We start from the raw sequence: 17,114 nt of genomic DNA, 5'->3' as shown, positions 1-17,114 counted from the left end.
TCTCCTAGTTCTTCTACACTCTCTGATGTTTTTATATATTTCAATGAAGCAATGTCATCTGTAGGGAGATGCCCTTTTTTAAAACTATTTCTATTCATTCAAAGGACATAGCTTCGCAGGTTGATCCAACACTTAATTGCCCATTCTTAATTGCTCTTGACAACCGTTGTAATTCTTGCGGGGGGGGGGGGGGCGGTGTGTGTAGGCGAGGATGTTCCAGGACCTTAAACCAACGGTAATAACTCTGACGGCCTGTATGTTTGCTACACCCAGTTCTATATCTCTCAAACCCACAAATGTGTTGTCAGCCTGCTTAATTAACAAGATTTTTCAACTGAACTCTGGGATGCTTGAAGTCATTGTTGTAGCTTCTGTCACAGTATTTCCAATTAGTTCACCTGAGTTCATTTTCCACTGGGTTTGGGAGAGACTAGAACAAAGATCATGGGTTAGGGGTGAAAGGTGAAATGTTTAAGGGGAACATGAGGAGGAACTACTTCATCCAAAGGATGATGAGAGTGTGAAATGAGCTGCTGGCAGAAGTGATGAATACAAGCACAATTTCAATATTTATGAGAAGTTTGGGAGATGGAAGGGGTATGGAAGGCAGTGGTCCAGGTGCAGGTCGATGGAATTAGACTGAATCATAGTTTGACATGGATTAGATGGCCCAAAGGACCTGTTTTTGTGCTGTAGAGCTCTGTGACTCTGACACCATCTCCTTCTGCACCTTATTGCTTCCCAGTTAAGCAATAAGCAATAATTTTAACAAATCCTAAATCCAGTCACTGTCATTAACAATTTTCACTCTGCGGATGCCCACGATCATTCCAGTTCAATCTCTCCACCCTCTCCACAGTTAAGACTTCCGTTGCTGAAATGCTTATCTTCTCAATCACACCGAGACTCACTTGTTGATCCTCTTGTTCAGCACTCTTAACACCAGCTACTCAAAACTATGCTGACTCTTCCTTGTATAACTTATATCTTACTTGGATCCTGCATCTTAAATCTTAAGTGTTGGGTTCCGTCATTCAGCATTAATGTTCTAACTTACAATTGGAAGTTCTCAATACCTTCTACAGTTCCCTTCATATCTTTACCACATACCTTCTCATTCACCTTCTTTTATTCTAAAGTACATTAAATATAAAATACAGAAATAAAACATTCAACATTATGAGTGTGGTGACATATAAACTTGAGTTTCCATCTATTCCATTCATTCCATCTCAGCCTTTCAGCATTATCTTTCTGTTCTGTTTACCTGATTTTGTTTCTTTTAAGAGAATCTATTCTATCTCCTCTTCTTTCCCAATGGTCATTGTTTAAAGATCTCTACCATGTCAGTTCTTGCCTTTACTATTCTTCAAAAAATGCCCAAGTATGTTCACTTTCTTGATAACACTTCCTTATTATTTTTTCAGTTCTGATACCATCCACATATTGGTAGTTTTCATAATGTGTTTCAGGCTCTTAGCAAATTAACATTAATGTAAATACTTTTAAATTTAATTTTAGCCATAGATTTTAGAAACTTTCAGATTTCTCAATAGTCCATGAACCCATAAATACTACCTCACTACTCCTTTTAAATCTCTCTGCCACTTCACTTTTGCATTTCCACATTTAAAACACTCTCATAATATGTCCAAGCTTTCATTGCCCTCCTTAATAATGTCCTTTACAGTTTTGTACCTGCTTACTTTATATTGTAAAGAATTGAGACTTTTTAAACGTGAAGGGTGCCGTAATGATGCAAATAGTTAACTCAAATAAAAATGGGAAGTGTACAAGTCTATATTATTATCCTTTACCCTCTAACTATTTTTCTCCATCATTCTCAGTAATTATTTTGCAGTGGATACAGCTTCAGCTATAGCTATTGCAGTTATGACGTTCGGCACCATGTACCCTATGAGTGTCTACAGTGGAAAAGTGTTACTTCAGGTAGGAGTTCTTATCAAAAGTCAACCAGTGGTAATAGAAAATGCACTGTATGATTATCAGTAAATTAGGTTCTTGCTAAAACCGTACTGAAACATAATTTTTCAGAAAGATCTTTTTGAAGCTTGATAATAGAGTATGTAAAATGGTGTAATATTATGAGGGGTGATTGATGTGTTCATGGCCTAAGGTAGAAGGAGTCTATTTTAGAAAACCTAGCACATTTATTTTTCAACATAGTCCCCTCCTACATTTACACACTTAGCCCAGCAGTCATGGACCATACGGATCTTGGACCTCTAGAAAGTGTCCACAGCAGGGATGATTGATAAGTTCGTGGCCTAAAGTAGAAGGAGATGGGTTATTAGCTTCAAACTTTCTGCATAATCACTCAAAGAGTTGACCTGCATGTGCATGTAACGAGAGCTGTATAACTCACCTCCTTTTACCTTAGGCCACAAACTTATCAATCACCCATCCGTGGACACTTTCTGGAGGTCCAAGATCCGTATGCTCCACAACCGCTGGACTACGTGTGTAAATGTAGGAGGGGACTATGTTGAAAAATCAATGTGCTAGGTTTTCTAAAATTGATCCTTCTACCTTAGGCCATGAACATATCAATCACCCCTCGTATATCCATTTGATCTGTATATTTTAATCTGGATTTGGAAGAAATTTATAATTTTATTATTCTGCACATTAGATGAAATTAGATTATGAATTAAGAGTACAGTATAAGAGTCATGTTGAACAGCATTAGGAACTGTTGACTTAGCTATTGGTGTTGGGAATGAGGTCTCAATAAGAAGAAACAGAGTGGAAAAAAATGGGGCAGTAATTCATTTTAATGAATAAATTAGTTTTCTGTATAACAATGCTGTGATTACATTTATTTTTGCAGACAACACCTTCACATGTGATTGGACAGTTGGATAAGCTTTTAAGAGAGGTATGCATTGAAATAAAGGTTTTTGATTCACTACTCATTTACGTTTGTACATTATTTAATGTATGGATATGATTAAATATTCCCATTTCAATATGCAACTGTATCCAAGATCTGTACAGTTAATAAAGATGTTTTAATGCGATTGAACAATCTATTGCTCTTTAAAACCAGTGGAAACAATGTTGGTTGTGGCCCTACTTCTCATCAGACTCCTCGAAGGAAACATAGCTGCCGGTCTGGGCTACAAAGTGCGTTTAAAGATCAGGGTTTTTGACTCTCAATACCGACTATATTGCTGGCATATATACAGTCTCCAGAAAATAAAATTGATGTCCTCAGAGCAAGGGTGCTGTGTCAGAGGATGTTAGGACCGCATGCGTCTTCTGCTTCAAGGAATCCTGGTTAACCCTTTCCATACCAGATGCAGCAGTTCAGTTTGATGGGTTCACTATACACCATCAGTATCGGACTGTTGAGCCTCTCAGAAACAGAGGTGGAGGTGCATGCCTCATGATCAACTCCTCTTGGTGCGCAAGTGTGACAGTGATGTCCCAATTCTGATCACCAGACCTGGAATATCTCGCAATGAAGTGGCAGCCATTTTACCTACCACAGGAGATTTCTGCGATTATTTTGTAGTGTATACATTCCACCTCAGGCCAATGTCAAACAGGCTTGGAATGATCTGAGCATGTGCGAAACAGCACACCCTGACGCCTTCACCATCATTTTGGGGGAATTTAACCAGGTCAGCTTGAAAATGTCACCAAATAATTATCAACAAATCAGTGCCAGAGGAAACAACACACATGACCACTGTTACACCACCATCAAGGGTGCTTATCGTGGTTTTCCATACCCACACTTTGTAAAGTCTGATCACCTGCTATACTTCTACTCCCTGAGTATAGGCAGAGACTGAAGACTGCAGCCCCAGCAGTGAGGACCAAGAAGGAATGGACAAGCGGAGCACAGGAGCGCTTACAAGACTGCTTTGAGTTGGTGCACTGAACTGTATTCAGGGATCAACTTCGAACCTGGATGAGTGTGCAGCAGTTGTTACCATCTTCATTAAAACCTGTGTGGATGAGTGTGTGCGTTAGAAAACCTGTTGTGGATTCCCAAACCAAAAGCCATGGATGAACTAAGTCTGTACAAGAAAATCAGATATGACTTGCAGGGGGTTATTTTAAGAGCGAAGAGACAATTCCGAGCGAGATTGGAGGCAACATCGGATGCACGTCAATTCTGGCAGGGTTGACAGGACATTACACAACGAAATCCAATGGCATAAATGGCAGCGATGCTTCACAACCCAATGAGCTCAATGCCATCTATGACTGCTTTGGAAGGGAAAATATAACTACAACTCTGAAGATCACAGCTGCACCCAGTGACCTTGTGATCTCTGGTCTCGGAAGCCTATGTCAGGCTGTTTTTCAGGAGGGTGAACCCTCACAAGGCAGCAGGCCATGATGGAGTGAGTACCTGATGAAGTTCTGAAAACTTGTGCCAATCAACAAGTGGAAGTATTCAAGGACATTTTCAACCTCTCACTGCTACTGTCAGAAGTTCCCCTGGCTTCAGAAGGGCAACAATTATACCAGTGCCTAAGAAGAGTCGCGTGAGCTGCCTTAATGACTCACATCTACAATGATGAAATGTTTTGAAAGGTTGGTCATGCCTGGAATCAACTCTGCCTCAGCAAGGACCTGGACCCAGTGCAATTTGCTTATCTACGGCTAGGTCTACAGCAGATGCAATCTCAATAGCTTTTCCAATGGCCTTAGATCACATGGACAATACATACACCTATGGCAGGATGCTGTTTGCTGACTATAGCTTAGTGTTCAACGCCATCATTCCCACAATCCTGATCGATACTGGCATGGATAGCGGAATGGCTGACAGGCAGGAGGCAGCGAGTGGGAATAAAAGGGGCCTTTTCTGGTCGGCTGCCGGTGACTAGTGGTGCTCCTCGGGTCAGTATTGGGACTGCTGCTTTTCACATTGTTTGTCAATGATTTAGATAATGGAATTGATAGCTGTGCGGCAAAATTTGTGGATGATATGAAGATAGGCGGACGGGTAGGTAGTGCTGAGGAAGTAATGCGATTGCAGTAGGACTTGGACAAATTGGCAGAATGAACAAAAAAGTGGCAGATGAAATACAGTGTTGGGAAATATATGATAATGCATTTTGGTAAAAGGAACGATAGTGCAGACTATTATCTAAATGGGGAGAAGGTTCAAGCATCAGAGGTGCAGAGGGACTGAGGGAGTCCTTGTGCAAGACTCCTAGAAGGTTGAGTCTGTGGTAAAGAAGGCAAATGCAATGTTGGCCGTTATTTCAAGGGGAAGAAAATATCAAAGCAAGGAGATAATGCTGAGCCATTATAAGATGCTGGTCAGGCCGCACTTGGAGTATTGTCAACAGCTTTGGGCCCCATAAGTATATGTTTTACTTTACTCTGAAAATTATAGATCTATTTGCTTTTATCACAACATTAGCAAATTCAAATGTTGCCAATCACCCTGATTTCAATGTTCTAGCACCTAAATTGGTTTCTCACCAGTGTAAGTTGAGAAAACAAATCTGATCATTTGTGCACTCACAGGAGTCAAGATAAAAGTGACTATAAAAATTGCTGGATCTGTTTTTATTTATGATTATAAAATGCTAAGATCTTAAAGGCAACATTCAAGATTGGAATTTTTTCTCAATTTACTATATTCCCTATGTTGCTGCATTTCAGCCTGCGTAAGTGTTCCCTTTGTTATTAATTTGAAATATATAGAGAGGATCTGCAAGCAGCCACAGTGTAGCTTATCTTCTTGAGCAAAGATTGAAGTCTTTTTGCAGACACCTATAACATTTCTTTCATTTTCATTTTATTGACTAATGTTAGTCCTCTTACAATGGAGAAAATGTGATAACAATGCATCGTATATGTAATTTTCTTGCTAAGATAGTGTAAGCAAAAAGCAAAATAAGTTAAAAATCCAGAAACAAGTGGTTAAATAAAAACTCAGCTGACCAGTGTCTATATACGTTAAGCATTTGAAAGCATGTATGGCTGAAATATTAGTGTCTGTTCACTTAACATTATCTGAGCCCATCTGGCATTTCAGTTTGTATTCAGAGTTATTTTTTCTTATTCCTAATTCCTTATTTTTTCTAATATATTTTTCCTTATTCCTTTTAATCTGTTTTATTTTACCTAGCTCTGTTTTGTTCACTCATGTTTGAGGATTAGATCCTACTAAGAACAGGACTTGAAATCTATAAATTCGTAGATCATCCTAAGAATTATGTCAGTTCCATAAAGAGGGTGAAACCTACCTCTGGTGTTGATACTCTGATCACTTAAATAGCCAATGATAGTATAAATATCAGAGTTTTAGACTTCGAGACACCAGACATAGTCCAGCAAAAAATAGTCTAGGTAATTGTACTGATGATGCTTCCTTTAAAATCAGCCAGTGCCAGATACCAATTTACAAAGCAAGATGAAATTCTTGATCCACTCAACAGAAAAATGAAATTGATTAAATCAAAAATTTAATTTGCTCATAGAGACAAAAGTACAAACAAACCAAAATATTATGTGTGTAAAATGAACTCGTAAGCAAATATTTTAGGCTGATATTTTATGATAGTACTAATGGAGTGCCAAATTGTTTGAAGTATTGTCTTTCACTTGAGATATGAAATTGAGGTGGATGCAGAAGATTTAATGTCCTATCTGAAGAAGAGTGGTATTCTTCCTGATTGATTTTTGTCCTTCAGCAAACGTAACAAAGGGGAAAACTTGTTACAGCAGCTTGTACTTGAATGTTGCCTTGTACACAGTAAAGTATCCCATTAGCTACTTGATCCCAGTAACCTTCCTATGAACGTCTACCTGACAATTTTTTGACATTAGAATAATGAAAACCCTTCAGAAGTATTTCATTTTCTATTACTTTAGGGCATCCCGATGTAATAAGAGAAGCAACAAATATGACAGTCTGCTGAAGCAACTCAGCCAGTTAAACAGGTTTTTTTGGGGTGGGCAGAATGAGGAATTGTTTGATGTTTCACGTCAAAACCATGCCAGCAGGAATCTGATTGGTTGGCCAAGAAAGGGCTAGGGTTGGGTGACAGGTAGATTAAGCCAAATAGGAGAGGGGGAGGGGAGTTGAGAGACAGAGACATGGATGGTAGATGGAGGTAGGCAAATAAAAGAAAGAAAAAATAGAGTGTTGCAGCACATTAACGGGTCTTTTGGCCCACCTTGTGCGTGCCCAACCGTCAATCTGCCAAGTCCCATCAACCCACACCCGGACTATAGCTGTCCATGCCTCTCCTATCCATGCACCTATCCAAACTACTCTTAAATGTTGCAATTGAACCTGCATTCACCACTTCTGCAGATAGCTCATTCCACACTTCCACCGCCCTTTGAGTGAAAAAGCTCCCCCTTAGGTTCCCCTTAAATATTTCACCTTTCACCCTTAACCTATGACCTCCAGTTCTAGTTTCACATAACCCCAGAGAAAAAAGCCTGCTTGCTTTTTACTACATTTATACCCTTCATAATTTTACCTCTGTCAAATCTCCCCCGTGGGGGATTGAATTGAGCGTCTGACAGTGAGGACAGCATATCATAGTTTTGGCAGAAGCAAAAAATGTGACAGTTCAAAAAAGCAGGTCCTGAGCCATTCTCCAAGCTGTTTTTCCATTGTCAGGCATGTTGTTTTCCATGTCCAGCATGAATGCTTTGAGCATGTAATAGAAACAAAAAGGAGTTTGACAGCAGCATAACACACGAGCTGATTTTTCAAAACCATTTAGTATTGCCATATAATAGATAACCTGACAGCTCCTAATGAAAACAAATCTAGATGTTTATTAGTTTAGAAATATTAACCATGTCTGAAAGTAAATCCTAAGGCGTAAGTCACTGCAGTTATTTTTTTTGGTGTCTCTGTGACAGGTCTCAACTCTGGATGGCGTTCTTGAAGTGCGGAATGAACATTTTTGGACCCTAGGATTTGGAACTCTGGTATGATCTTTGAATCTGAATGTACTTGCAGATCAATGAACTCTGAAATGCTCTGAGTTGCTTATGAATATTACTTCTAGGATTTTTTTTCTAATACTTAATAATTGTAATAAACTCCTATATGCCAGTTAGTCTGACCTCAGTGGTTGGGAAGATGTTGGAGCTGATTATTAAAGATGAGTTCTCAGGGTACTTGGAGACACATCATAAAATAGGCAGTAGGCAGCATTGTTTCCTCAAGGGAGAATCTTGCCCGACAAATCTGTTGGAGTTCTTTGGAGAAATAACAAGCAGAATAGACAAAGGAGAATCGGTTGATGTTGTATACTTAGATTTTCAGAAGGCCTTTGATGGGATGCCACACATGAAGTTGCTTAACAAGCCATGAGCCCATGGTACTACAAGAAAAATTCTAGCATGGATAAATCAGTGGCAGGAGGCAAAGAGAGGGGGAAAAGGGAGCCTTTTCTGACTGGCTGCTGGTGACTAGTGGCGCTCCACAGGTGTCTGTGTTGGGACCAATTCTTTTTATGTTATATGCCAATGATTTGGATGATGGAATTGATGGCTTTGTTGCAAAGTTTGCAAATGATATGAAGAAAGGTGGAGAGGCAGGTATTTTGAGGAAATGGGGAAGCTACAGAAGGACTTAGATTAGGAGAATGGGCAAAGAAGTGGCAGATGGAATACAGAGTTGGGAAGTGTATGGTCCTGTACTTTGGTAGAAGAAATGAAAGGGTTGACTATTTTCTAAATGGAGAAAAAAATTCAAAAATCTGAGGTGCAAAGGGACTTGTGCAGGATTCCTTAAAGGTTAATTTGTAGGTTGAGTCTGTGGTGAGGAAGGCAAATACGATGTTAGCATTCACTTCAAGAGGACCAGAATATAAAAGCAAGAATGTAATGTTGACACTTTATAAAGCACTGGTGAGGCCCCCCTCTCCACGCAGCTGATGAATCCAAAGGAATGGCAGAGACCGATACAGTTTTGCACCGGTGGCATCGCAAGAGTTGACAGTCAGTGTTGATCTCAACATAGGACTGCCTTAGGGACTCCAGCTCTGGATTTTTCCTCTGGGTTTACTCCCAAACCCTTCCCTATGAGTGGGTAGGGCCACAAGGCAGCAGTGGTTTGAGATTAGAATTTTCCTTCTAGATGAGCTGCCAAAGGCGGCTGATGAGCTCCATCTGCCCTAAGTGTCTGGTCTTTGCCTCTATTCCTGTCACTAGAAACCATTCTGCTGTGCTTAGTAGCTAAGCCACATGTGAAGGCCAGGAGGTTGACTTGGTTGTCAGAGGCTAGTTGAGCCGCACGTCATTGGGAGCATGTAATAAGTAGTGGGAGCATATACCTACTACCTCCCCCGGCTAAGACAACTTTAAGGAACCTGATTCTATGTTGCAATAAAAAGTAGCTTCCCATCAGAATTTAAAATAAGCCTTTATTTATCCTGTTGCATCTTTTCTCTTCATTGGTCCTGTTATTTCTCATCATTAGCAATTTTATGTTTATTACTCTCCTATGTCCTTTATGTTCTGACATTACAATCCATTATCATCATATAGAAAAAATTATATTCATTTGCCTTTTGAGGTTCAGCTTTCCATTCAGAAGTGGGAGAAGTAATTTTAAAGAATATGGAGTCATATGTTACAAATGAGATCAACAAAAAGAAAACTAATGACAAAGCTAAAGTTCTTCCTCCTTATGAAGGGTTGATTGAGAAATGGGTTCAAAAAAAATCCAGATAATCTAGAAAATAGCTTCACAAATTAAATGTAGTTTGTGACATGATTACAAGTTCATCAAAAAATAGTAAGGAAGCAAAGCATTTGTGAGAGCAAATCTGGGTGTGATGTGAGGAAATTAGTTGCAAAGGAATAATTAATGCCTGAAATGTGTTTCTGGATTGGATGAAAGAGTCTATGATTTAGAGAACAATATGTTTCTTTTGAATTGGAAATGTTAACGGTAATAGTATTTTTGGAACAAAACCAGTTATTATCTGCAAATTCAATTCCAAAATCGAACTAAATGGACAAAATCGATATTTGTCCATTGAGTAACAAAGGAACATTCAAACTGCTTTCAAAGCAAATAAAGCACATTTCAAATCTGTCATTTCTTTCCCCTGTTGTGTATTTTCCCGTGTAATTCTATCACCTTTGTTTATGTTCCTGCTTGATGTCAATAAACCATTAAATGTCGCTGTTTCTCCTCATAGACACATATTGAGCTTTGCCTGCTTGCTTCTGTGTAAAAATAGATCTTGCAACATTTCACTTAGATCCACTTGGGAAATATTTCTAAACAAACAGACTTCTTCACAAAATATATTATCAATCTGTATTCGCAAACATAGATACACATGGATTTTTTTGTATGGCAGAGCTAATAAAGTACTGCATTATTTTAATTGCTTTCACAAGTACATGAATCAGGCTTCCATGTTTTATTGGGTATGTGTATCACATACGATAAGGAACTGGTTATAAACAAATCGTTTTGTTGGGACCATATTGGAACATGTTTCTGGAGAGCAAAATGTTTAATTACTTGTTGCAAACAATTAGGCCCAAGAGAGCAAATCAGCATTAGAGAGATTAGTCTCAAGCCACATCAAGTGCGAACTTGCCATACACCAGACACAGTAGAAAATCTGAAGTAACAGGTGTGAAAATAGATTGTGGATCCATTCGATTGTTATATTTGTAGCACACATTCTTTCCACTGAAATCCCTCTGCACCATACTCTATATGAACATTTCTTAAAACATACCCTAAATGAACCTTGTGCTGGTGATGCATAATATTTTAATTTTTTTAAACCCTACTTCCTCTTCTTAATTCCAAGTTTAATTTTGAAATTGTTTCTTTTATATTTGGTCAGAAAGCTGGAGTATGCATATTTAATACTTAGGGAAAAGTTTCATTTTCTACCTGATTTTTACCTGTATTAATGAGCCAAGATTTGCTTTACTAGTTTCCATCTCCCCCACAATTTTCCCAGGGAGTGGAGTCCAGAAAAGGTAGGTGAGGTGGTGCTGGATGGCTGGAATTCACAAATTAACATTGCAACTCCTATCACGGTACCTTACTGTAAATAGAAACCACCAAACAATATCACTTGCACTGAGATTACCTTGTCAAACCTGTGGCACTTTGTTATCTGCTGCCTTTATACTATATATTGTCTTGTTAAACTAGTTATCCTACTTGTAGAATTGCAGATATTTTTATTAGCCATGAAGTTGCATCTCCACAATTGGCTGTTGCCATTGTTGGCTTCACTGATTTGAAGACAGAAATTTTACAAGTCCAATTGAAAAGCATGATCATGTAGTTTTACCTTTCCACTAATTGCAGCACAAGTAGAAATTTTGAAGTGGGGGGGGAACAAATTCACTAGCCATTCTGCATGCAGCAAGTCCTCACAAGCAATATTCCAGTTAAAGTCATGATACTCTATTTCACTGTTGTCAGTTGAGATACAAATATCAGCTATGACAATCAGAACTCTCCCATGCTTCAAAGAGTGTTATAAGATCTTTTATTTCCACCTGAGAGTGCAGACAGAATTACATTGAAACTGTTGCCTAGGAATGTTATTCCACTTCATGACCTTGAATGCTTTTCTGGCTATTTTTGCAGGGCATGTTATCTAGGGGATAATGTTTTTTTTTTCAACCTTATCTTCAGATAATTTGCACTGAATTTAGAAAATTGTCTGCTCAATTTTTTGCTTTTTAATGATTGTGATTGCTGTTAAGTTGGTAATTTCATTAGTCTGGTATGTGAACCTGCAAAAGTTGGTTGACTAGACACCCAGACTCTTGCTCCTGTTGGGGTGTACCCCTGGCAGGACAGCAATTCCAAACATTCTCAAGGTCATTCCATTGTCATTATCTTATACATTTAGAAAAAGGGATCACTGACAATATCTTCAAGGTTGCTCCAGCCTACTCCAGTCTCATTTAAAGCACCTTTAATACATCCTCTGGATTATTAATAACTTAACCAGTAGATTACTCTTTTAACCTCTGTTGTCCTCATGCCATTGCCAAGATCAATTATTCCTTGAATGCGCATGAAAGGATGCACAGCACTTCTTCACTATATGCCTATTAAAGTATAAGCAGGTATATAGCAAGGGAGTGCTTTGTTTCCCTTCATTCACACCGTCATGGTCCCCAATCAGAAATGGACTCATGGAAAACAGCAAGTTGTTTTCTATTGCCAAGTCCACCAGTAAATATAGGGCATGATGCAAGTTGCAAATCATCACATAAAGATATTTTCAGCTCATAGGCTCAGTCAGCATGGAAACTGGTCCATTAGTCCAACAAGTCTTGAACGAGGTGTTTATATTTCACCACCTCCTTTAGCACTGAGTTCCAGATATCAGCCACTCTATGTGTGAAATATTTCCCCCTCAAACCACTTTAAAACTCCTTCCTCTCAACTTAAACCTTTGACCTCTAGTTTTGATAGCCCTATCATGAGAAAAATACTTCTGGCTCTTTACCTCTTATAAATTTATATACCTTTATCAAAGCACCCACAACCTTCTTCAGCCCAGGGAAAACAAACCCAGCCTATTTAATATCTCTCCATAACTAAAGACCTTCAAACCAGACAGTATTCTGGTGAATCTCTTCTGCACTCCCCAATGCAACCACATCCTTCCGATAGTGTGGTGACCTGCAATTTACATAATTCCATGTGATTTGTTAAGATGCAACATTACATCCCAACCATTATATTCCATGTCCTGATCCTTGAAGGCAAGCAAGCATGCAATATGCCTTCTACAGTACTCTACTTACCTGTGTTGCCATTTTCAGGGAACAATGGACTTGAACCCCTGCGACCTCCATCAACTTTCCTTAGCACCCTACCATTTACTGTATATGTCCTTATGCCTTTTTGACTTCCCAGAATGTATCACCTTGTGCTTGTGGGGATTAAATTTCATGTTCCAATGCTCTGCCCTGCTTTAGCTGTAGCTTTAGTTAACCTTCCTCACTCCAACAGCACCATTTTTGTGTCATCAGAAAACGTACTAATCACACTTCCTACATTCATATCAAAGTCATTATAATCTCAAACAACAAGAGTCTCAACACCAATTCCTGTGGTATAACACTGGTCACAGACTTCCAGTCAGTCAGGTAACCTGTGTGCCTTTGGTTGATGGACCAGTATACCATTTGGGTCTTGCATACTGGAGGAGCAAAATCTTTTATTCTACTGGGTAGTTGACAACCAAATGGCATGAATCTTGAGATTTCTGACTTTAGGTAGCCTTTCCTCCCTCTCCTTTTATCCCCTTAGCCTATCTGGCAGCATCTGTGGTGGGGGTGGGGAGAGAAACTGTTGATGTTTCAAGACAAATCCTGCACAGCAAAATTGAGAGTGGAGAGGCAAGATGGCCAGCAGCTTTCTGTCAGGTTCACACTCCTATTTCTCCCACCCCACCCCCGTCCCAACCCCGCCTGGCTTCATCTGTTGTGTTTTTTTTTCTTTTTTCTCTTTCTTTGTCTGCCCCATCTACCACTCAAACCACGAATTGTCTCAAAGTCCTTTTCTTGCTACTCCCCTTCTCTCCATTCTCAGTTCCGATGTGCAAGATTTGACTCGAAACATCAGCAGTTCCTTTCCCCCCACAGATAATGCTCGATGCACTAAGATTGGTTGTTGCTCCAGATTCCAGCATCAGCAGACAAGATCTTTGTGTCCACCATAGTGGAGGTTGTCAAACATGTTACTAAAATCCACCATTATAGCATCTACCATTATGCTTGCATCAATCTTCTTGTTACCTTCTCAAGAAACTCAATCAAATTAATGAAACAGGATTTCCCCGCACAAAATCATCCCTGATTAGCACCTACCTTTTCAAGTGTACATAAATCGTATTGATATCCCTTAAGATTTTCTCAAATAATTTTCCTAGCACTGAAGCAAGCTACACTGGCGAGTAGTTACCTAGTGTTTCCCTGCTGCCCTTCTTAAACAAAGATACAAAAATCAGTGTCGGGGTCCCATCCACCTCCTCCCTCATGAAGTCTTGGGCACTTATCAACCCTTGCACATCTAATGACTTCAAACACCTCCTCTTGCTCCAGATTATCAGCATATTCTTCCCTTAACTCACTACCTTCTATGTCCATCTCTTTGGTGAATACCAATAAGCATTCATTCAGGATCTCTCCAACATCATCTTGCTCCACATATGGATTGCCCCAACCTAAGGGGACCTGCCCTTTCTCTAGCTACCCACTTGCTCCTGATACACCTGCAGACTACTATTTTCCTTGTCTAAATGTCAACCATCTTGTCATTTATTTCTGAATACAATTATAGTCATCAGTATTAGAAGTCTTCAACCATAAGGTATTTGACCATTCTTTAAAATGTTATTTTCAGTAAGGCAGCTACTATTATATCCTTTCTGATTCCCTTTTACTTTCTTTTTGCTTATTTATTTAAAACTTGCTGGAATAATTTTAAAATTTTATTAAGTGCTGTAAGTATCCCTATACACAGGATAGTTTCCCATAAGCTCTGGGTGGTTCCTATTTGTAGAGTATTTCACTGTAGCTAATGTATCAGCTGCATTTGTTTACTGTTTGTGACTCTTAAGTTTGCTATTTGACTGTTTTGTACACATGTATGTGCCATATCCTGGAAATTTGTCCCAATGGGTTATAAAGCAAAGCACAATAACATGTTATGCTGATTAAAAGAATGAAAAATATTATGAATCCAATACCACGGTGGAATGCACTGACACAAGAGCATTGAAAAGCCATCAGGACTGTTCCCTTCTCACAGATAGCAGGCAGTGTTAACTGGTTAATACATTTTTTTAAGTTTGTAGGGGTAGTTTTGGGGACAGAGAGGAGAGTTAGGGATCAGGTTACAATTTAAGGACAGATGTGGGGAAATTAGACGATGGGCCAGAGAGTAAACTCTCTTGCTGACGTACGAGGGTCAGCAATGTGGATGTGGTCAGATGCTGAGCCAGCAGACCAGCGAGGATGAGAGTTGTGCCCCCCCCCCCAAGGTCAGCAAGTTGTTGGCATGTTCTGGGGTCGGAGTTCTGTGCAAGCAGGAGGCATGAGCAATGGTGATCCTTGAGGTACAGGTGTCAGTGAGACCGGAGTTCAAGACCTCACGCTCAGGGTTGTCACTCATCCTCATTGGCAGGTCTCTTGGGTTGATACCAAAGATCAAATTCCAAAAATCAATTGGAAGTCCAGATCGAAATCCAAGTGGTCGGTCAGAAGTCCAGAAGTGGAGGCCTGATGGCCAGCGCCCTAAGTCTGTAAATCCACTGGAGTAGTTGGAAACCCAATGTCTGTGAATCCACGAGTCCACTGGAGGCCCAAGACAGCTTGTTTGGGATTAGAGGACTGAGTATGTGCATGGGTGGGTGGAAAAAGGAAGAACGGGTTTTTCGCTTGGTGTGTTTTGTGTTGTTCTGCTGAGCATGGTGGCATGCCATTTTGGCACTGGAATGTGTGACATTTGTGGGCTACCCTCAGCATATTCTTGGTTGGTTGCTAACACATTTCACTAGGTCTGGATATGATAAATAAATCTGAATTTGAGACAGGCTTCAGAGAGATCTGTGGCTTGGTTTTGTCTGAAAACTGAAATTGTCCATTCTTGGTAATACTGTGGCAGAATTGTGTAGTGAGATTGGTGAAGAAATATACTATAAATAATTATAATGTGGAAGGGTAAGAAAAGTTCCCTTTGAAATGTTTAGAATGGCCTTTTCAGTATTCTGCATCTGTTTTCATGACAGAAGAGATTGATGCCAAAATATCAGTGTAGGACCTGACTAAAAAAAAGTTGGCCTTCCTGTAATAAAGACATCCATATATGAACATTAGCTTGGATGGATAAAAAACCCAAGTTGGTCAGCTTTTTAATGGTAACTGAGAGGGGTGCTGAGAACCATGTGATTATGATGCCTGCAAGGACTTTCATAATATGCTGTAATAGATATTAACAAAATATGGGAGAAAATAAACAATGGCAGCATGGGCAGCTTGACCAATAAAGGGATGTGCAAGAAGTGGATTTGGGCTAAGGCCTTCAGAACGTGAAAGTGTCTCGGATCGAAGCATCAACTGTTCATTTCCATCCCTAGGTGCTACCTGACCTGCTGAGTTCATCCAACATTTTGTGTGGTGCACTTCACCACCTAGTGAGAAGGGAAAGGAAATTGGACACCAAACCAAGTACACCAAATGATACAGGAAGTCTTAACAAACCTAAAGCCTAATTTGTACCAGAAATGGTACAAATGTCTTCTTGACTCAACAGTACCATTCTTGAGATTTCACTGCTGTGCTGAGCTGTCTGATAAGCTAGGATGCAATTTCCTGGTTAGGGAAGAGGGGGAAAGAGGGTTCCTGATGTGCCATCAAAATTTCCATTTAAATGCTGAATTAAAATGCAACAAATGACTACTTATAGTAATTGTGGAGATTTCCAGCAATCTTCCTCTGAACTTGCAAAAGATAATGGAATTCTCTTGGCGAAGACATTAAACCAAGGTGCTTTCTGTCTGCTGGAACCTGCAGAATGCACCATGGCACCATACCAATAAAACCATTCTCTTTGAACACCACCTCCAGAAATTGATTCTAATGCACTGCTAATTCACTTGCATCTGCCAACAAAACATAAAAATGATTAAACAGTTTCAATGAAATAGCTTTTATTATGTTGTATCTTCAAAATGACTGGTTTCTCAAATTAAAGCTGTTTGCTTCACGAGGATCTGAAGATCTGTTTCAGCTGATTCCAATTCCCAGTTCTTAGTCTGTCACCTTGCAGAATATGACATATCAGGAGACTTTTTGAATGTAATGAGGGTTTCTGCTTCTATTGCATTTCCAGGTAGTGAGTTCCAAGAAATATACCCTGTCCAAACAACATGCAACTGTTTGCATAGAAAATAAAATCCTTTTAGACTTGTTCAGTTCATGAAATCTAATTACTTCAGTTACTGTTTATACACACAGGGCTTAATTTGTGAATGTTTTAAACCAATGTTTGGGAGCCAAATGAGCAGAAATAGTAGAACTAACCAATTCCTTCCTTCCTTTGGCTTCACTCAAATTGTAAAAGAGAATCGCTTGCAGTG

General features: G+C 39.4%; 1 protein-coding gene across 1 annotated transcript in view; it reads left to right on the top strand.

Moving 5' to 3' along the window:
* The window catches only part of slc30a6 (solute carrier family 30 member 6), a 166,652-nt gene that overhangs the window by 124,379 nt on the left and 25,159 nt on the right, over positions 1 to 17,114 (top strand). The window contains exons 12-14 of the mRNA XM_072264893.1: positions 1,848 to 1,950; positions 2,852 to 2,899; positions 7,879 to 7,947. Coding sequence (XP_072120994.1) covers positions 1,848 to 1,950; positions 2,852 to 2,899; positions 7,879 to 7,947 — 220 coding nt within the window. The remainder of the gene's footprint in view (positions 1 to 1,847; positions 1,951 to 2,851; positions 2,900 to 7,878; positions 7,948 to 17,114) is intronic.

This window comes from Mobula birostris, chromosome 8 (assembly GCF_030028105.1).
Source record: "Mobula birostris isolate sMobBir1 chromosome 8, sMobBir1.hap1, whole genome shotgun sequence".
Classification (NCBI taxonomy): domain Eukaryota; kingdom Metazoa; phylum Chordata; class Chondrichthyes; order Myliobatiformes; family Myliobatidae; genus Mobula; species Mobula birostris.
This window is presented reverse-complemented; position numbering and strand designations above follow the sequence as displayed.